This window comes from Dysidea avara, chromosome 7 (genome assembly GCF_963678975.1).
Source record: "Dysidea avara chromosome 7, odDysAvar1.4, whole genome shotgun sequence".
Classification (NCBI taxonomy): domain Eukaryota; kingdom Metazoa; phylum Porifera; class Demospongiae; order Dictyoceratida; family Dysideidae; genus Dysidea; species Dysidea avara.
In genome coordinates this window covers 15,223,723-15,245,740 of record NC_089278.1, presented here as the reverse complement: position 1 = coordinate 15,245,740, position 22,018 = coordinate 15,223,723, and the positions used below count along the sequence as shown (strand labels likewise).

Here is a 22,018-nt window from a genome sequence, read left to right as displayed (position 1 = left end):
GTTTGGAAGTAACTTACTAATATTTTTATCACCACTATTAGTGGACAAGATTGCAGGTTGTGCAGAACATGGAATATCTCTACTTATACCAAAGCAAGAAGCTGGCTCAACATTACCAACAAAGAACTCAAGGACACTGCACATATGATCACTGTAAACAACTTTCCTATTTATAAGCAAAGTTAGCACCACCTTCTTTCATACCATCATTGTAGGTATGCTTTACGTACTTTTGTTTGCTGCAAAACCCACTGAAGCAATATAGTTGTCCTACCCAGCAAACATGTAAACCACTACATTGCAAAATCAATGGTAGCTGATTAGAGGTGGTTTAATGACACATTGGCCACAATGACTTTGTTGACATCTTTGATACATGTTTGGCTACTATATATTAGAGTGATCAGCTGTTAGGTGAACCAAGCATCTGTTGGTCATGTTCAGTCATGAATGGCTATGTTACTACACTTTTGGTCACTTAACTGAAGTTTTTACATTACAGTAGCTGAGCACACTTCTAAGGTTTACTCTGAGCAAGCACCTCAGTGTAGTTAACTATACAGTTAGCTGTATGATACGTAGCTGGAATCAGTTTTACAACTTTCAAAAGAATTATGAAGTTGTACTAAAATGCTAGTAATGTTGCACTGCAGCATTTTACACTCCAATAAATATACCATAACAAACAAAACAACAAAAACCACATTCAGAGTCATTCTCTGCTTGTGAGTCAATAATAGAAACACCCCAATATGAAAAATTAAGACGCTTCTCAATAATTATTTCAATTTTTATTTCTACAAATTTGTTTAATTCTGAATGGCAAAATGGAGAAAAATCCATAAATGGATATTCTATCCATTTTGCCAGTCATTAAGTACAAAATGGATATTCTGAATCAAAAATTAAATTTCAATTAAAATTTTTAGATTCACTGAACACAAAATTGAATCAATTCAATTTCGGTTCAGATTCTCCATTTTACATTCAGAATGGAATCACAGCTGCCAGCTGCCTGTCCAGAACACATTAATATACCATTCATACTAATCACCAAATTTTATTTGTGTCATTATAGGACACTAGATGTCCCACATCTTTATATGCATTTCAATTGCCTGACTTTGTTTTGCTGAGATTGTGTTGCAGGAAATTTGTTTTGTTGGTTTGTCGTGGTTGCGCTGTTTTGGGGATTGTGTTGGTTTGCAGAGAAATGCACACTCAGACAGTGTAACTATGGTAATTGGTTTGTATTATAATGCACAGGGGAATAGAGATCTTGTAGTGCTTCCTACGGCACTACAAGCTGTTGCAGAATCTTGTAAATGGAGTCCCTATCGATTACAAATTAAATGCAATTGCTACGTATCATTAACACAAAAGTCTTGCAATTATGAGCTGAGTCAGACATTAATCCATGTTGAATTTGCTGCATGAGTACTGTTGAGGGAAAGTAAGCCAATAACATGGACCTATCATCTCATGATTAATATACTTACTTTGTTACCTTATGTGGGTATGTTGTTTACATGACTGCTATGAACCAGATGCTACTTGTAGGGGTAGACAAATAGGAACTTCCAAATGTCCATTGACACTATATCCTGACCAGTTTCCAAACCCAGGAATTTTACAAACTTGTAGCATAATGACCAAACTGTAACTGATATGGTTGCACTTAGTCTGCAGGATGACCATATATGGTAATTGTCATTTGATATCTCATGCACATCAGGTCAATAATAATTAATGTTGGGAAGTTAGTTCTAGTTTTGTATAATTATCACTAGCTATCCCATCCACCTTGTTATAAGTTACCTTTTAGCTATCACATAGAATTCAAGGGGAAATTTTGCAGGTTGTCCACAACATAAAACTCCATGGAACATTTTAGTGGTTGTATAGTTTGCTTATAAAATGAAACCATGGAAACTTTAATCCTTGACTGTCTTAGCCTCACTTAGGATTTCCAGTATAGGAACAAAAACTTGTCCAATAATGTACATACACATATTATACAGGTCGTAATTAGTGTAGCCTAAGGCCTTAGCTAACTTGTATTTTCTTTGTTAATGGCCCAATGAAGGCATGTACACATCATGATATATGTAGATAGGTGATGAATATCATCACTGTGTCACTGTAGTCTAAGCCAACTGCAACAAGTGATCAACAAGAATGAATAAGAGGTGGTTAATTTTTTTACAATAGTTTAAAAATCGAAATACTCTAATAGAACGGTCAACTAAAAATTGAAAAAAAGCCTTTAATTAAAGCTCTGCTCATAAAAGGCCATTGTGTAAAGTGGGATTAGAATTCTTCTTCTCACCACTGTGCCAAACTTCCTATCATACAAAAAAGTTACATTCTATATCTTTTATATGCACTGATCCTTTGATCATTTGAATAACAACTTCTTGTAGATAAATAGTTTAAAAACTTGATTTCTGGCTGGAATGGTTTAATAACACAAACTGCTAGCTATACATAAACTTCCAGTTTTCAAAAAACTCTAAAATTCTATAGCCCATTGCTGAGTAAAGATTATGTAGAATCAGTACTGATCTGTGATTTGCAAATTCAACTGTCCAAAATAAACACACATTTGAATTCTACCACATACAATTATTAGCATTACATTTCAAAATAGAAAAAGGCTGGAACAAATTTATGTGATAACATTTGAGATAACCTGGATTCTGACGTTGATTCATCACTTTGCCATTTGAATCACAGCTTCTTCTTGCTACAAGACTGTAATTCTTGCTGGCTAATCACTAGAGCAGTGGTTTGAAAACATTGACTTCTTGCCAGCAAAGGGTTTATCATACGTACATAGCTGCTATTCCACTACATTATAAATCAGAACCACCTGGGCTCTGATCATTGAATAGATTTTACTCTTTGCTTTGTGAAATTAGACCTGTGTGTATGCACACATATGATGTAACTATAGTGATGAAACCATATGCAATGTATAAACAATTATCGTAACTAAACTCAGAAAAATACATTTTACTGATAAGTTGAAAGAACAACTGAAACGCTGCACCAATAAAAAAGCAATGGTTGACTAGTCCTAAAGACACTCACACATCCTACACATATTACTATGTAACTCAGTGAAACAAGCCTGCAATAAATTCAAGAAATGTACTTGTGGCAACTATATGGACCTACAAAGAACCTAACTACAGCAGTGCCTGCAGCCTCAGCCCTCATCACAGTGAGGACAGCGCCATCCTCAAATCCCTGATCTCTAAACCATCTCACCCTGTCACCCCCTCAAACAATGCTTGTAACTACATGAGCCACAATTACAGGTGTGCACACACAGCAATCTGTTCCATGAATACCTGAATATCATCCATTTGTATATATATATACATATGTTATAGTATTCTAAAATACTAAATTCCCCCCAAGTTTTGCAATATTATGTCAATACAAGGTCACAGTAGTATCAACAACTTGGGATAGCCGATGGTAATTCATCCAAGAACTAGGACTATTCACAAGATTAAATTGTTATAGATAATTACCTGATGTATATGTGATACAAAAATATTTACCATGTATGATCATTTTGCCGACATCCTGTACTAAGTGCAGCCATATCACTTAACAGTTTGGCCAAGTAATCTTATATGTAACACGTTTGTAAATTTCCCACATTAAACTGATCAGAACTAGCTATGGTGCTGTGGAATGGACCACATGCCCGATGTCATGGTAAGTTTGACAATTTATTTTCTCTTAAAAATTTCAATGCATAGACTGTATACAAGCTGTTATATATGCTAGTAATTCACTAAAATTCTCCAATTAGTGAAAAGTTGCACTATAGCTGTATACATGGTTTACTGTAATTATATACACAGCGTGTGTATAGTGTATGTCGTGTGTGTACATGTATATGTATTGTGTGTGTGTGCGTTATGTGTAGTGTGGTGTGCATATATATATATAGTGTGTGAGTGTGTGTATGTGTGTGTGTGTGTGCGTGTGCGTGTGTGTGTGTGTGTGTGTGCGTGTGTGTGTGTGTGTGTGTGTGTGTGTGCGTGTGTGCGTGTGTGTGAGAGAGAGAGGGGGGGGAGAGTGTGTGTGTGTGTGTGTGAGGCAGCATAGCCAAATAACTGGAACATTGGCATGGTAATTGAAAAATTTCAGGCTCTGTTATGCCAAGTTGCATGGTGTCGTCGTTTCATTGAGCAAGAAAACTTTACTCACATCGCTCCAGTCCACCTAGCTGTTAAATGGGGACCTAGTGGCCTGGTGTCAAGCCCACCCAGCTGTAACATCAATGGTTAACTGGGGAAGCAAATGCTCAACTGTGCTTACCTCTCTTAACGCTGTTGCTTCTGTGACCTCTCTTCATGATACCTAGGCAGTCTTCCTTCATTCTACCCCAGGAGAATTTGCCTGCACAAGACTCGAATGCCTGAGTGGTACATAGGCATCCAGTGCTGGTTCACTAGGCAGCAATAACTGTATTTCTTTCACACAACTGCCGGAGACCTTTTTTGTTTTGCTTGCTTTGTGCATGTGTGTGCCTCTGTGTGTGTGTGTGTGTGTGTGTGTGTGTGTGTGTGTGTGTGTGTGTGTGTGTGTGTGTGTGTGTGTGTGTGTGTGTGTGTGTGTGTCCCATGTTGATCAGCGCCTCCATGAGGTGATCCATGGGCAATGGCTTTTAGCAGGCTAAGCTGATGACAATCATGAGGTTGGGTTACTGTGTGCCAAGCCCAAGATGGTATCACTTGGTACACACCAACCTGGTGTTCCTGAGGAGGTTTTGCAAGTCTCCTAGGGGATACTGAAGTCTGCACTAAAGACAGGTACAGCTTGGTGGACATTGTCATAATGCCAGGGCACATGCTGCTGCTAGAGTTCAATGGCTCTTCTAGTTTTCGTGCGGCCGTGTCATGACTTTTGCCAATAAACCAGGTGTGCATTGGTGGCATGACTGTCCATTTTTGCTGCTATGTGTCCCTTTCAATTAGGAAAGCTGCATCACCCAGAGGAGGTAGTGGAGAAGGAAGGAAGAAGGAAATGTGTTTGTGTGTGTGTGTGTGTGTGTTAGAATTGTACTGAGAATCGGTTTGCTAATTGGCAGAAGCCAATAATTAGCTGTTTTTACCATAATTGGAAATCAGTTGTAACAGGCTGTGGCTGGTAGTCTATTCAGCTTCAGCAGCTGCAGTTGAAAACAGTGGAAATGGAAACTGGAAACGGAAAGTGAAAATGGAAAACGGAAATGGTCAAATCATCATATAAATGTATCCTAGAGTAAAACCCTTGTTTAGTGGCCACCTCTTAAAGACCACCTTTATAAAGACCACCTCTGTAAAAAGACCACATTGTAATTAGATCTAAAAGATGTCTAAGGACCATTTTTTGGTTACCTTTGATAAAGACCACTTCTTTACATGGCAATATTTGGTAAGCTTCAAACATATATTTCATGACTTATAACAGTGTGATTGTCAACACTTCACTAAAGTCATATACCATCATCACGTAGTTTGTACCAGCATAGATACAGATGTAATACTATGGTACCAGAATGTGTCATACCAAAAAATACATTCCATGCAAGTGAAATGTAGCTATCATGCTACAATCTTCTGTATCAATGAAAAATGAGGTCTCATAGGAGATGATGACCTTAAGAGCCAAGTCTTTGTAGTTGTTTTGATAAAGTGGTCATGACAGGGTGTTTGGAACCTAGCTATTATTGCAATGTGAAAAGGTGGTCTTTGTAAAGAGATGATCTTACAAAAGGTGACCATGACCGACCATGAAGCGGTCAATATGCCGTAGCCATCTTTGAGATCTAATCATAATGTGGCCTTTGTATAAAAGTGGTTTTTATAAGAAGGTGATCTTAAAGAGGTGGCCACTAAACAAAGGTTTTACTTTAGGGTAAATTTATATGACAATTTGACCATTTCCGTTTCCATTTCCACTTTCTGTTTCGGGTTTCCATTTCCACTGTTTCCAATTGCCCTATCATTGGAGGGCTGGTGACAAAGACTCTGGCATGTACTTTAGGTAATTTGTTTATGTTTTGTAGTAATCACAATAATAAACAGTGATGGTTGGAGCCCTAGCCCACTTGTCTGACTAGCAACTTTGATATAAGGTAAGTGTACAACCTCACAGCATTGGCTTTACTAACTGTACTTTTATTAGAGTATACACAAGTCACAAGTGTAACTTGTAAAGACCTACAAATGGGTATTGGTTCATTATTGGTAAAAAAATATCGGATATAATGGTTGTGCCATCTAAAACGTGGGAATTGGTGCGTACATGTGTGCGTGTATGCGTGCTTGTGTGTGTGTGTGTGTGTGTGTGTGTGTGTGTGTGTGTGTGTGTGTGTGTGTGTGTGTGTGTGTGTGTGTGTGTGTGTGTCAGACAGTGTATGTGTATGTGTGTGTGTATGTATGTGTGCACACATGTGTGCATGTGTGTGTGTATGAGGCAGCCACAAGTCGACCTGGTAATCAAAAGATTCCAGTATGGATGCCCAGTTATGCCAAGTTGGTGTTGTTGTTGCATTAAGCAAGCAACTTTACTCACATTGCTTCAGTCTAACCAGTTGTACAATTTACCCGGTGTCAAAACTGGAGAAGTAGTCCACCTGGCTCAGCTGTAACATCAATGGGGCAAATTCCCAACTGTCCTTGTGGTGTTGGGATAATTTTGGAGCTTCGGGCTCCGTGGCCTCTCTCTGTGATACCTCTCTGTGGGTTACTAATCCTACCCTGAGAGGGGCACAAGGGCTTGAGTGGTGCACAGTTTTGATTCATTGGGCAACGATAGCTTTGTTTTGCATGGATGCTAAAGGCTTTGCACGTGCGTGTATGTGTGTGTGTGTGTGTGCGCATGTGTGTGTGTGTGCGCGCGTGTGTAAGCATGTCCATGTGTGCATGCACTATATATGCTTGTTATACTAGTAGTATACGTGAACACAAGCACATGTGTTAGTGTAGTCCTTGATGCAAGTACACAACTGCTGGATCTTCCGCTGGCACAAACATACATTTTAACACATTTTTAAAGACATAAAATCAATTTTGGGTTTGTACAATTGTATGCTGTAACTACTGAAATCTGATACGTATAGGCTACCAGGCTGGCTATAACTTAACAAGTTCAGCTGTAAAGGCTTTTTAATCTACCCAGTTTCAACTGTTTGTCATTTTCCTTCTTGCATATCAAATGCACATGACCTTTATCATGATATGATGGTATGTATTATCACGAGATCATAGTATGTATTATGAACCCTTGAACCTTTGACATATGTCTTAATATAGCGTTACATGTTCCACAACACTGAGTTTCTGTGCTGGAATTCAATGCACATACGTATGTACTGTGGTTCTCATCACCATTAGTGCACAAAATTGATTGTAGGTTGTGCGGTGCATGGGTTGCCTCTACTCTACTAATACCCAAGCAAGATGCTGGCTCAACATTACCAACAAAGAGCTCAAGGACATTGTACATAATTATTATAATCACTGAAAACAACTTGCCTATTCGTATTCTTTATATGCCATCATTGTAGATGTACTTAACATTTTTTGTAGCAAAACTGACCCACTGAAACAATTATTTTGTACTTGTTATACCAATAGCATGTCACCTGGCTATACTGTATGCATACTGCTAGCTACATTACAAAAAGTCAGTTTTGTTTTTCAGTTTTAGCCAATTAGAGGTGATTCAATGACACATTGACCACAATGACTTTTTGTTGACATTTTTGACGAGTTGACGTGTTGTGTTTGACAACTATTGTTAGGTGAGCCAAGCATGTGTTGGTCATGTCTTGTCATGTCTGCTTCAATATTGACCACAATGACTTTGTTGACATGTCTGATATGTGTTTGACAAGTATTAGAGTGATCAACTATTAGGTGAGCCAATCATCTGTTGGTCACATCTAGTCATGAATAGTTAGTTTACTATATTACTTAGTTTACTATATTACTTAGTTTACTATATTACTTTTGGTCACTTAACTGAAGTTTTTACATTACAGTAGCTAAGTACACTTCTAAGGTTTACTCTGAACAAACACCTCAGTGTAGTTAACTATACAGTTAACTGTATGATATGTAGCTGGAGTCAAAATTTTACAACTTTCAAAAGAATTATAAAGTTGTACTATAAATGTTAGTTGTGTTGCAATGCAGCATTTTACAAACCTACATAGTACCAAGTAGCTACACTGAATCACAGCTGCCAGATGCCTGGATGAACATGCCATTCATAATAAATTACCAAATGTTATTTGTGTTATCATAGGACACTAGATATATGACATCATATGCATTTCAATTGCCAAACCTGACTTTGTTTTGCAGGAATTGCGTTTCAGGAAAATTTTGTTTTGTAAGAGGACTAAGAGCTGTGGTTGTGCTGTTTTGGGGATTGTGTTGTTTTGTAGAGAAATGCACGCTCAGACAGCATGTAGCTGTAACTATGGTTATTGGTTTATATCATAATACACAGGGGAATAGAGATCTTGTAGTGTCTCCTACACTACAAGCTGTTGCAGAATCCTGTAAATAGAGTCCCCATGGATTACACATGAAATGTAATTGCTATCATTAACACAGAAGCCTTGTAATTATGAGCTGAGTCAGACATTGATTCATGTTGGATTTGCCGCATGAGCACTGTTGAGGGAAAGTAAACTAGTGACATGACCATTCATAATTAATATACTCTCTCTGTTGGGTATGTTGTTTACATGACTGCCATGAACCAGACACTACTTATATGGGTAGACAAATAGGAACTTACTAAAATGTCCACTGACACTATATTCTGACCAGTATCTAAACCCAGGAATTTTACAAATTTGTAACATATAAGATTACTCATTACTGTAACTGAGCATGATATGATTACATTTAGTAGGCTGGGTGACCATCTGTCATTTGATATCTCATACACATCAGGACAGTAATAATTATTGTTGGGAAGTTAGTTCTAGTTCTGTATAATTATCATTAGCTATCCCATCAACCTCGTTAGATCACCTAAGGGGAATTTTTCCACAATATCAAACTTCATGTAACGCTTTAGTGGCTGCATATATAGTTTACTTGCAAAATGAAAGCATGGAAGCTATTCCTTGACTGTTTTAGCATAACAAAATAGCTTGTCCAATAATATAAACACACACATACGTATATACAGACTGTGCTGAGCTGTCTGTAGAGCTATAGTGGTACTTCCAATGGTCAATCTCCCAACTGAATATTTTTGTAATGTTCAAACATGTATGAACTAGGGAAGCAGCCCACCCAGCTGTAACATCAATGAGTACCTGGTGTAAACTGGGGAAGTAAATGTTCAACATATAGCAGTTGAAGGTCTAGGTGGGACTTCGGGTGCCCACACCTTCACCTGTGAGACATGGTACAGCCTCCTGCAGGTTACTAATCCTGCCCCAGGAGGGCATGCCTGTGCTGACTCATAGCACCTGAGTAGCGTACAGGTGCCCCAGTGCTGGCCACTGGGCAGTGTGACCGCGTAGCGGCAGCTGGGGGCTTTGCTTTGCTTTTGCGTGCGTGTGTGCGTGCGTGTGTATGTGTACATGTACGTGTGTGTGTGTGTGTGTGTGTGTGTGTGTGTGTGTGTTGCTGTCAGTGTGTGTATGCTGTCAGTGTGTGTATGTGCACATGTACATGTGTTTGCTTCGCTTTGCTTGTGTGTGTGTGTGTGCGTGCGTGTGTGTGTGTGTGTGTGTGTGTGTGTGTGTGTGTGTGTGTGTGTGTGTGTGTGCGTGTGTGAGTGTGTGTATGTGTGTGTGTGTGTGTACATAGGTGTGGTGTGTGTATGTTCATGTGCATTATACACAAACACATGTACAATTATGTGTTAGCAGTTCTGTGATGCAAGTACATATACACAACAGCTAATGTACTGGATCATCCATAACATAAGTGACCCATACATTCAATTGGGTAGTTATGTCATGACTTGTCAATATGGTGTTTTCATATTAACAACTGACAAATATATGATTTTTGAAGATGTATTTAATAAAATAAATTTGGGCTTCGTACATACATAAGCTATCAGCTAACTATAACTTAATAAATACAATGGTTCAATCTATACAGAAAGTGTATGAACCCAGGGAATGTACAAACTTGTGTTACTTAACCAAATTGTAACTAATATGGTTGCACTTAGTAGGCTAAATGACCATATAAGGTAACTGTCATTTGATATCTATGTAGATCAGGTCAGTATAATAATTAATGTTGGGAAATTAGTTCTAATTCTGTATTATTAGCTATCCCATCCAATTTGTTGGAAGTTACCTTATATCACCTAACATTCAAGGGGAATTTTGCAGGTTGTGCTCACATCAAATTTCATGGAACACTTTTGTGGTTGCTAAGTTTACTTGCAAAAAGAAATTTGTGGAATCTAATACAAATTTGTCTGTATTCTCTGCCACAGCTAGGTTCCATGGCTGGAATAGTATTACTCCTATAGCTAGTACTTATATTTTACTAGCTAGCGTATCATTTTCAAACAGTAATGTTGGCGGCTCATCAAGAGGAATTCCTTTATTGGTACTTAAGGCTCAATGGTGATAGATACCATCATTAACGTTTGGTTATGCAGCTAACTAAGGAAAGATTGAATCAGCTTACACACGTAACAAGTCTGTCTGCCAGGGATACCATCTATGCACTGCTGGTACCAGAAATGAGCTATGACTATAATATGACACGACACCGTTTATCAGCTAACAACAGCTAACCCGTATAGTACTTATTCATTGTTGCTTTACTACACCAGTGCAGAAAATTGTGACATATACATGTGAACACAACAAGAATTTGGTGGCAGGTACTCTGGACACTTGGCCGGCAGCTAGCTACGTAGCTACGTGCAGGAAAATGTTTAAAATGGATGTGCTGATCTGTTCCTCATAGAATACCTAAATTCCTATAATTTTTATGCTGATCTAAATCATGTGCATGTTCATTGGTGCAGTGGATAGGTTCCAGGTAATGGAGCAGCCTGGAGATAATAGAGCCACTCAATTTTTGACTCAGAAGATTGTTATTGATGTTCAGCGTGGTAATGCTGCATCTGTAATGAGAACAATTCCATCATCACAGGATTGGGCAGTCTGCCTACTGTTTGAGCAAGGCAAAGACTTTCCTTTTCTTATAATGCTGTTGTTTGTTTTGTGTTTATTTAGCTTACTTTTTTATGTGCTCAAAAAAATTCAGTGCTAACTGCCAGCTGCAAATTATAAAGTGTGACATGGAATTTGCAGCTGGGTAGAGAATGGAGCAATGTAGCTAGCTGGCTATGTAATACAGTTTCCTGCTGAGGATACAACAGCAATCGTTGTGCCATGTAACATGACTGGTAGCTCGGCATATGATGTCACACCGTCGACCACAATGTTATAATAATTTTACACGCCACAACCAAGAAACTGGCGGATTTTTGTGGTTTCTTTTGTTTAGACTCCCACTCGTGCCGCTTAGGATAAATGTCGAAGTTTTTTTCCACATCGGTGTAGTGTTATCGACTGAAGAACTGGTCAGGATCTACTGCAGCAGCAGCAGCAGCAGCAGGATTGAACAAGAGTAGCAGCAAAACCACTGTAGAGTACTTGCAGAACTGGTTTGGAGCTCGTAGCTAGCTATCTAGAAGAGAACAGTTACATTCCTCTCGACATTCGTGGTACGTCACGTGGCAAGAACGCTTTTCAGGGCGTTTCCGTTTGCGTTTTTTCTGTGTTTATGTGTTTGTGTTTGTGTACATGTGCAATATAACTAACATAACAGCTGATACTGATGGAGAGGCGCTGTACTGATTTTTCGCTTAATTGCGTGTTAAAATATTTATTAATCGTTGGGATTTCCCGAGTGGTTAAGGGCGTCAGCACAATTACAACAAGTTATCTGCAGTCATAATGAGATTAGTTCACATTAGGTGTTACAACATTCTAGCACGTTAGCTAGATACTTAAGCTAAATCTGACTACGTGACACATGAGTCTCCTAACCTTAGGCCAGGTAAAGTAGATTCCTTGTTTCTCATCAGCCACTTCCTCGATTTAATGCGGGCGGGCATTCATTATGGCATCATGTTAATTCCATTTTTTTTAATACCATATGTCACAAGAAGCATGTCATTGAAAAATCATATAAACATTTTTACACAGCTGCCCATCTACGGCAGCAGTGAGACAAACAAACGTCATTGTTAACACAAGGTGCATCACGTGTGTTAAGATCACGTGCGAAACAGGGGGCATGTCATACTAGAATGTAGTGAAAGTTGAGGCGGCAGTGTTTTGGTAAAAGCGGGAGGCTGATGAGAAACAAGGAATCTACTTTGCCTGGCCTTATGTACATGTGTATTTGTGACAATGTGATCATTAATGGCTTGTAGCTATCTGTGCGATCAAATTGAAGCTACTAGAAACAAAGCTATGCAGTTAGCTAGTTATCATACTCAGATGGTGTGAAGTACACATAGCTGATATAGGCTAGGTGGGTACACATATTATTAATGTTGGTCAGACACAATGGCTATGGTAGTTTCTTTCTGGTGCCAATTTGACTATATTCATTAAGAAATGTTATGTCTGCTGTGTACAAATCAAGTTAGTTGTATATATCACTTGATGGTATTTGTAACAGGCGTACAATACAACACTATCAATAGGGTTTGATGTTTACACAAACCATTGGCACCAATGGCCATTATCTCATTATACTCAGTTGCCACATTAATTTTTGTAAACAGCCACGTGAAAACATGCATGTGCATGTATGTATGTGCATATACATACATGCATACATACATACATACATACATACATACATACATACATACATACATACATACATACATACATACATACATACATACATACATACATACATACATACATACATACGTACATACATACATACATGCGAGACAGCATAGCCAAGTAGTTAGGGCATCAGTGTGGTAATCGAAAGGTCCCAGGTTCGATTCCCGGTTAAGCCACTTTGGTGTTGTTGTTGTTTCCCTGAGCAAGAAACTTTACTCACACTGCTCCAGTCTACTCAGCTGTTTAAATTGTGGCTGGTGTCAACTGGGGAAGCAGCCCATCCAGCTATAACATCAATGGGTACCTGGGGAAGCAAATTCCCAACTGTCCTTGTCTCACTTAGTGGTGTTGGGGTTGTTGTGGAACTTTAGGTTCCGCGACCTCTCCATGAGACCTGGACAGTCCTCCTGCAGGTTACTAGCCCTGCCCCAGGAGGATTTGCTTGCACAAGGCTCAAGTGCCTGAGTGGTGCATAGGCATCCCAGTGCTGGTTCAATGGGCGGCAATAGCTATGTTTCGCATGGCTGCCGGAGGCTTTGCTTTTGCTTTTTTGCTTTGTACGTACGTGCGTGTGCATGTACGTATGTGTGCATGTATGTATGTGTGCATGTACATATGTCAGAGTGGTTCATACTATATGGCTCCTACTGGAAAGTGATCAAATTTTGCGGCAACAGTACTGGCACTGACTGAATTTGCAGGCCTGCATATACCTGCATGGTTTTACACGTTTGTGACAAACTATGCAATGACTTATATAGCTCAATGATAGTCATACATTTGAAAAGCATGACAGTTTTGATAGTTTTAGAAATTTCGTTGATAGAGCATTGTCATATAATGTCATAAACAGAATTGAGAACAAAGTTTTCAAACTTTTAGCAAAAAAATATTTTAGGAGATGAATATACAATCACGTTTTACCTATAGTGGGTTGTTATAGCATCTATAATTTCATGCAAGGTAGTAACACAAAATAAGCAATCAGAGACTCAAAGACTGACGTATATGCATGATTCTTGAGGGTGCCTAAGGTAAAAGTATGCTATAGACCCTTTGCAGGTGAGCTGCTGCCATAGCAACATCCACCCTTTGGAGTACAACCCATTTTTCAACTCTGATAGCGTAGGGGAGAGCGTACTTTTAACCTGGTCAACCTTTGCTGTGGAATGCAGAAGAAGAAGCTCTACTTCCTGGATATTGTTTTACTCTTATAGAAAGTAATGCTATCAGGATTGCAAAATGGGATGTACTCCAAGATGGTGGATGTTGCTATGGCAGCAGCTCACCTGCAAAGGGTCTATACTGTATTTCAGGAAGCTATTGTAAATCTCACTTTGAATGATAGCATGTACACAGGTGCAATGTAGCCAATATTGCAATAGAAGTACAAATCAGTTCTTTTAAGGTAGAATGAAAGTATGTTTCAATTCAGTGGGTATGTGGTGGTGCTGCTGCTGTTGCATTATTTGTGTTGGTTGCCTTTTGTATCACCTGCCAGAACTTTACTAGACCCTCTGCTGGCAACTTGCTAGCTAAACTTCATATTCCATAGTTTGATAAACATGCAGCTAAATGTGCCCTAGCTTCGAATCACATACCATTTTATCATATGTCTTCTCTGAGTACTTGGTGATGAACTTTCAGCACCATGTAACCTGTAATAAAATTTTTTATCATGGCTTCAAAATCCTCATAAGTAAAATTTTAGCAAATGACCATGAACACTAAAACTATTGCCCTGCTATAGATACTCGCTATACTTGATGATAACCCTACTGTTAATAAAGATGAATTTTTAAGGGTTTAGTGTAAAATAGCAAAAACATCAAAAATTAATTCCTTGAAATATGTAGTTGGATTGATCATGGACTATTATCATCATGTCAAACAGCAAGGTAATATCATGCAGCTCCTTGGCAATGTATGAAACATCTGGGAAGACTTGTATTTGGTTTGTTGATTAATTGCAGCGGTACAACCAGTGTAATTACATTGGTATAATGTTATTGGAATGGAGAGTTAAGTATATACTTAAAAATTTCCCAGAATATTGTAGTTATTCCAATAACATCTTAAATGTTACCTGTCCATCTGTTATTGTGTCTAATAACTTAATGGTTTGAACTATATATACTGCACAGTCATCAGTATAGGCAGTAAGAAAACTTACAAGTATCACATCAGTTGCTTTGCTTACTTAAAGGGGCATCCTGTTAGTATTGAAGCCATTCAACCATACGTTATTTCACATCTCATTACATAACCATAATTATACACACTTTTATAGGAAACAGCAGGATTTGAGCTAATACATATAGGCACCTAAAATACAGCCTAATGTGTCAGACTCTTCCCAGCAGCACAACAGTGTGGCAGACGATTAGACATGTGCCTCTTGGCAATAGCTGCATAGTGCTTTGATAACCATGATGGTTACACTCTGATCAATCACCTGGTTTTGATACACAGACTCAAGTTACTACATAGTGTTTATTATGTGCAGCTGTATCTCACTATCCTTCAGGAGCACAATATTACAGCAGGTTTTAGAAATGGTCCACCAATATATATTAATTTTCACGTCTTTAAATGAGTAATAGACTTAAACAGCTTAATCAAGCGTCATGATGTAAACAATATGCTGATGGAGCATTTCTTTAATTATTCAGACATTTGCTGCCTATTGCTTGCAAGGCAGGTTAAAATCACTTGAAAACAAGTTGCAAAAGTTTATAGCTATTTTCATCTACGCTTTAAAATACATTACATGCTGTTTTATTTGAATTCTGAAAATTTTGTAATACCAGTTTGTTAAAATTGAAGGTGGCTAGAAATAATTTGTATGAGTTGTAGTGTGTATAGAATCTTCAAGCCATGATCATGTAATAGTCATTATATGGCAAAAGATATTTTACATAAGTCAACCGTACTACTGCAACTTTCCCAAGATGCCTTTTAATCTACACCCCTCACTCTAATAAACAGTCACCAATAAGTAACTAGATCAGAGAGATGTAATCAGTGATTAAAATAGTCAGACTGAGTCATAAGTTTTGATTTATATTCCACGTTTACAATGTGTACAACTAACATTATATTTTTGTGTGTTGTTTTTTACAAAGGTAGTTGTGCGCAGTGATGCTGAGATTGGTAGTGTTGAGCATTTTCTTTGCCATTTGCTTGGCTAGTGACAAGATCAACATTGGTGGTGAAAATTACATCCCATGCAGATACTGTCGTGTTTCTAAAGATCTGTTTCCTGATGAAGGGTAAACCAAGTTTAAATTAATCATGTTTTGATCTTGTTTGTTGTAGGAGAATGGCATGTTTTAGAGTGAAAAGAATCAACAAGATAGTGCCAGGAAGAGAAGTCAGGGAATGCAAGAGTATTTGCAAAGACGATGGCTTTGGAGGCTGTAATTATGTGTAAGTTCTGTAGTTGATGGGATAGCAAAAAAAGAGGCTCCTTGTGTCACTATTATAGTAGCAATATTAAAGAGAGATAGTTTAATGATGTCTGTATATTAGCAAATTCTGTCATTTTAGTAATGAAAATATTTACCTAAAGGAATAGAAAACTGAATTTTCTTCTCTATAAGCTGAATACTTTGATAGCTTCAAAGTACGAGCAACAGTTTGTAGGTTGCAAAACTAGACTACGAGCATGACAGACACTATTAGATGCAACACTAGTGGGTCTCATGTTTTGCATGATCAGGTTTCTAATGACACATAAATATGAACAAAGTAAAGTAAAACTGTGTTCCATTTCTAAAAAAAAATGAAGGGCACTTAAACTTCTCTATCAGTGATACCGGTTTTCATACATTATTCAAAAACTTTACAACTAGAGTGAAACTTGTGTGTGAACTGTAGTTATAGTTTGCACTGATTGAATGTTTTGATTTTTTCTGTAGGGAGAAATGTATCACTCGAAAGGCAAATGTTTCAATTCCAGACTGTAAACTAGTATCACGCACCCCAGATAAAGAGATTAGCCAGCGTGCAGAAGAGTTTGGTACTATTTATCAAATTAATTCCCCAAACTATTTTGGATACAGAGAATATCCCAACAACATGTTTTGTGTGTGGAATATTGCCAATGAAGGTCTGGTTACTTATCGTGTAGTTGACCAGATGCTGCAGAATGCTACTGATTGTGAGGACGAGGCCTGTCAGTGTCCTGACCATATGAAGATTTCCATGGGAGGAAATGAAATGACACTATGTGGTAGTAGAAGGCCTGACATCAGTAACCAGATGTCATCTGATGGGTTACATGTTAAGTTCTGTTCAGACAATGCTGTCAATTCAAGGGGAATTCTAGTGATGGCTTACCGTCACAAAGGAGAAGCTACTCCACGTCCTCCACTACAGCAAATCAGTAATGATGACATGTACAGGGGTAAGAAAAAGAGACAGGTTAGTACTATAATGAACCAAATAGTAACTCCATAGTTTGTTCAACTAGGCACCTGAATCTTGTGAAGACATGGAGGAGAGAATGGATGAGATGTCAACTGAAATGAGTCGCATGGGATGTCAGTACGAGTACACGATGCGTATGTCACAACCTGGTAGTGACTGTCCTGATGATAGCACCATCATGAGTCTGGTAAACTATCATGACTATATGATGACTGGGTTTGAACAGACCATGGACATGTGTGATGGAATGGAAGTGATGTCCAGCAGGATGGTATAACAGTTTGCATATCTTTGTTATGTGCTGTGATCAGTTACCTACTAGTGCCTGAGATGCAGTACAACATACAGTGCAGATCACTGTTGTACCCATATTTGGTTTATTGCTGAGCCTTATCAATGACTGTGTAGTATTTTATATGTATTAGTATATTGAGCTTTGTTCCCTCATGTAATACAGTGAAACCTCTACTTAGTGGTGACATCATTAATAAGATCACCTCATTATATTGACCTTGTCAAGTAGGTCTCAAATTGTACTTCATGAAGGCCACCTCAATGTTGAGGCCAATTTTTGTTATAAGGGTAGCTCTAGTAATGATGACGTTATGTTGTGAGATGTTGTGAGATGTTGTGGTGGTAGATACACGTTCATGCTAAATTTAAATTTAGAATAGCTACACTTTCTGCTACATGAGTTTTTGAGATTTTCACTGGCCTCAATTTTTTTACAAGTGCTCTGCACATGTTAAATTAATGTGAACCATTAGTACTAGTATTTTAAAAAAAATTGTTTTTCTCAAGATATACTCTAATACAACAGTCACACTCTAACACAACAATCACAAGTTACATTGTAGCTAGCTGTGCTACAACTAGTATTTTTAAAAATAGTTGATTTAAAATGAAGTAGGGATCTATGCAACAAAAGTAGTGAAACAAGAGATGAATGATGGTATTACAGCATAGCTCAGTGGGTAAGTCCCTACTTTGGCATTGAGCAAAATAATTGTTACAGATGATGAGCTATGCTCATTCATCTCCTGTTTCACTACTTTTTATTGCATAGATCCCTACTTCATTTTAAATCAACATTTAAAAAAAATACTAGTTGTAGCACAGCTAGCTACAATGTAACTTGTGACTGTTGTGTTAGAGTGACTGTTGTGTTAGAGTGACTGTTGTGTTAGAGTGACTGTTGTATTAGAGTATATCTCAAGTCAGCCAAGAGATGTGCAGCTAGCTAGACCAATAAGGGGTGAGGTCATCTTGTTTACTGTCAAGTAAACAGCTAGATTGGTTAAGAGGTATGGTCTCCATACTCTATCACTATTAGTCCACCTAGATTTTTATTTGATGGGTGTAGTCACAAACCTATCGCGAACGGGATCCCAATCGTGAACTTGCAGATATCTAGCAAGTGTACCTCTTATAATAGCACTGGGACTGTCTGAAATCCAACTCTGAAATAATTTTGTGGTGTCTAAATATGCTGCTAAAAGAAAGTGTTGATACGGAAAATTAACGCCTCGATATGGTTTTGTTGGATGAAGAAGACAAACAGCCTGATTGAAGATTAAGGAAAAGACAAGGCGCAGGGAGCCTACACTTGTTGGAACCCCAAAAGGCACATCCCACTGGTGAGTTTATTATTGTGGCGTAAAATGGTGGCCGTGTGCTATTTCATTTGGCCTCTAGCCTTGTGACTGGTCAGTGAGACTAAAATTTGAGTTTTCGGAAATTCTTTAAAATTTTATATCGGCCACCTGTAAGTGTTTTATTGTATTAAATGTTGTTTTATGTATTATATGGACTAGTACTATTCCATAAAGGTGATTTTCATGTTGTTAGGATAATTTTTAAAGGCAGAATTTTGAGTGGCGCACGAAATTTTCACTGCGATCCCTACTTAAGCGGTACTACCGTACCATTTGATAAGTACAGAAAATAGGCTAGTGATTGAAAAGCTGTGTGTATGCAGCCTTGCTAGTGATGTATACAGCATAGCCTTAAACACTCTCCCTTCCTTGTGAAAAAATAGATCTTTTCCCTTATAGCCTATGATGAACAACATTGAGAGCTGTGCTGTGGATTATCTCTACCGTACCAGAGATTGTGAGTTTGCCAAGAGGGTGGTTAATGCCACTAATGGAGAGCTGAGTGATGTTGCTCGTATGATTGTTGGGAATAACTTCCCGATCCGTGCACCAAAGTGGATGAATGTTACACGTACCAAGTGCCAGTGATCTCCTTCACAGTGATCACAAAGGACAGTGTTATTAGTACTCTTAGCAGCTGTTTACCCCAAACTCATTGACAGTATTGCTATTGTATGTGCTATCTTATTACCAAGTGCACATGTACACCATTGTGTTATATTTATTTGTATTATCAAATAGTTATCCTGTGAATTGGGCTACTGTGTACATTTCCTATCTGTTGTTCTGTTGTCACATGATTATCATCAGTGTGAACTGGTGACACTTGTGGCACAGCACCAACATAGTCCTATTTTTACCCTAGAAAATTAGCATATATAGCATTGTAATACAGGTGTCACAGTGTAACATTTGGTTGCAGATAATACCACCATTAATATTAAAGCCTGTGTGGCAGGGAGTCAACATATAGGACTACCTTTTCTATGGCCATTTGAATACTATATACTGTTAATTTATTCCACACTGAATGAACTTATGCTTTGTCATTTACCGTTTTCCTCACAGACCTCATTTATATGTGCAGAACACTATGGTTGTGTATACAATAACTTTTCTGGTTAATTGATTTGCTTTGAAGATAATCAACTGAGGGACTAATTTAGGAAAGAAGCTGTGCATGTGCTCTGTCTGATGTAACTGATACACCTCTCAGTACTTGTTATTCCCCATATATCATACAATCTGGGTGACAACACCAGAGGTGTAGCTATCCACCAGCTAATTTGTCATTGAGTTAAAGGTATAGGGGTCTGGGGACATAGCCCCAGCCACTGACAGATTTTGAATGTTTTTAGATTCATAATTTCATGGAAAGGATTTGTTGAAAACCTTTATAATAAGCCACTTTGTTTATGGCCAGATTAATGAGGTTGTCATTAATAAGGCCAACTCACTAATAGGGCCACTTATTGTGGGTCCAAAAGGTGGCCCTATTAACGAGATTTCACTGTACTGTGTTAGTTATCATACACGTCAACTTTCATAGTTCAGTCTCACCAACTTAAGCTTGCTCCCCAAGTGTCTCTAGTTTTGATTATAATGAACATATACAAAAATGGTTTCAAATAGTTGCTTACAATACTGTAGGACATGCATATAGTAGGGTTAGGCAATATTTCAATATTATCGCCTGAATGTAATATTACGGTGTGCAATACTGAGTACCGCAGCTATTTTGAAAATACTGCAATACCGTTTGTGCAATATTATTACATTTTCTGCATAATTGCTAACTTATTAGTACTTTATGGTGACTACAGGACTGAGTACAGACTAGAGAACTGGACCTGAAGGTCTGACAGCACCTTGTGCTACAATTACATTTCAGTATCTTATTTGGATATTGTAGGCCCATAATAATGCACTAAATAAATAATCTTGATTGATAACATATTCTCTTACCAGACATGGCAATAATTGCAATAGACGATATGCACACTTTATTACTCGAATGAAAAATGATCAATTAAGCGTAGACGGTGCAAAACTCGATGGTAACTTAAAAGCGGAAGTTCCATACAAAAGTATGGGGAGCAAATGCGGCTCGAGCAATAACTCACCAGTCGATCTAAGGACAGGCCATCTCGCTTGCCATACACTTCTTTCCATGCAAAAGAAGTGTATGGCAAGCAAGATGGCCTGTCCTTAGCTCGACTGGTGAGTTATAGTTTGAGCCGCATTTGCTCCCCATACTTTTGTATGAAACTTCCGCTTTTAAGTTATCGTCAAGTTTTGCGCCGTCTACGCTTAATTGATCATTTTTCGTTCGAGTAATAAAGTATGCATATCGTCTATTATCACACAGTCACCTTGTCGCAATAACCGCAAGTAGAAATTACCAGTACCGCCCAACCCTAGCATATACTAGATTCCTTGTTTCCTGTCACCCGCCCGCATGGTAATTTTAGAGCTGCGTGCAAATTTATTATTGCATTTGATAGTCACATGATCTAATTATTTTTGTTTATAAGTACTATGTGAGCACATGCACTGTAAAAACTGAAGTGTCCCCCGGACACCATTATCACCATTGGTGCCGTATCGGGACATTTTGGTGTCCTGTCAACACTTAAGTTTTACAATTAGCTATTGGATAGGTAGCGAGTTTCTGATGTTGTTTAGTGCCAAAAAGCATGGATAACTACATAGTTTGAATCCATTCCAACCTTAGGCTGCAGCAGATCTCTTCAAGTAGCCATTGGTGAATGAGATACACTTTTTGTTTGTTTGCACGAGATACACTAATGAACAGGAGTCCCACTCATCTGACAATCTGTTATAATGTGTGTGGAACATATGGAAAATTTGTACTGTTGCAGTTGATGGCTAAATTAGTGTTATGACCACAAGCATGATACACCCAGCCAGCAAACTCTATAAAAGCCTTTAAGATTTGGCGGTTGCATGCTCAGAGAATATGAGGGGTCTGCAACACTTCCAATCTAACCTTCTATGCGATTTGAATCTTGATGAATCCTAGTGA

At 38.2% G+C, this 22,018-nt stretch overlaps 1 protein-coding gene and 1 long non-coding RNA gene across 3 annotated transcripts; both read left to right on the top strand.

Moving 5' to 3' along the window:
• The first annotated feature begins 3,637 nt into the window (after positions 1 to 3,637).
• LOC136260650 (uncharacterized) lies at positions 3,638 to 7,607 on the top strand. The gene is made up of 2 exons (XR_010703625.1): positions 3,638 to 3,732; positions 7,423 to 7,607. It is a non-coding gene; the product is annotated as an uncharacterized lncRNA (long non-coding RNA).
• Positions 7,608 to 11,540: 3,933 nt separating this feature from the next.
• LOC136260649 (uncharacterized) lies at positions 11,541 to 19,725 on the top strand. 2 transcript variants are annotated; one of them, XM_066054473.1, is made up of 6 exons: positions 11,541 to 11,742; positions 16,016 to 16,158; positions 16,205 to 16,315; positions 16,807 to 17,311; positions 17,361 to 17,588; positions 19,372 to 19,725. In XM_066054473.1, exons 2-6 carry the CDS (start codon positions 16,028 to 16,030, stop codon positions 19,558 to 19,560), a joined length of 1,164 nt encoding a protein of 387 aa, XP_065910545.1. In that variant the 5' UTR covers positions 11,541 to 11,742; positions 16,016 to 16,027; the 3' UTR covers positions 19,561 to 19,725. The 2 variants fall into 2 exon arrangements, with proteins under 2 accessions (XP_065910545.1, XP_065910544.1); XM_066054472.1 differs by having other exon boundaries at positions 11,542 to 11,742; positions 16,012 to 16,158.
• The last annotated feature ends 2,293 nt before the right edge of the window (positions 19,726 to 22,018 follow it).

Bases quoted from the DNA above. Each gene is read 5' to 3' on its own strand.
- LOC136260649 (XM_066054473.1), top strand. From the start codon at position 16,028: ATGCTGAGATTGGTAGTGTTGAGCATTTTCTTTGCCATTTGCTTGGCT. The intron at 16,159-16,204 runs GTAAACCAAGTT...TGTTTGTTGTAG, and splicing joins GATCTGTTTCCTGATGAAGG to GAGAATGGCATGTTTTAGAG. The intron at 17,312-17,360 runs GTTAGTACTATA...TTGTTCAACTAG, and splicing joins GGGGTAAGAAAAAGAGACAG to GCACCTGAATCTTGTGAAGA.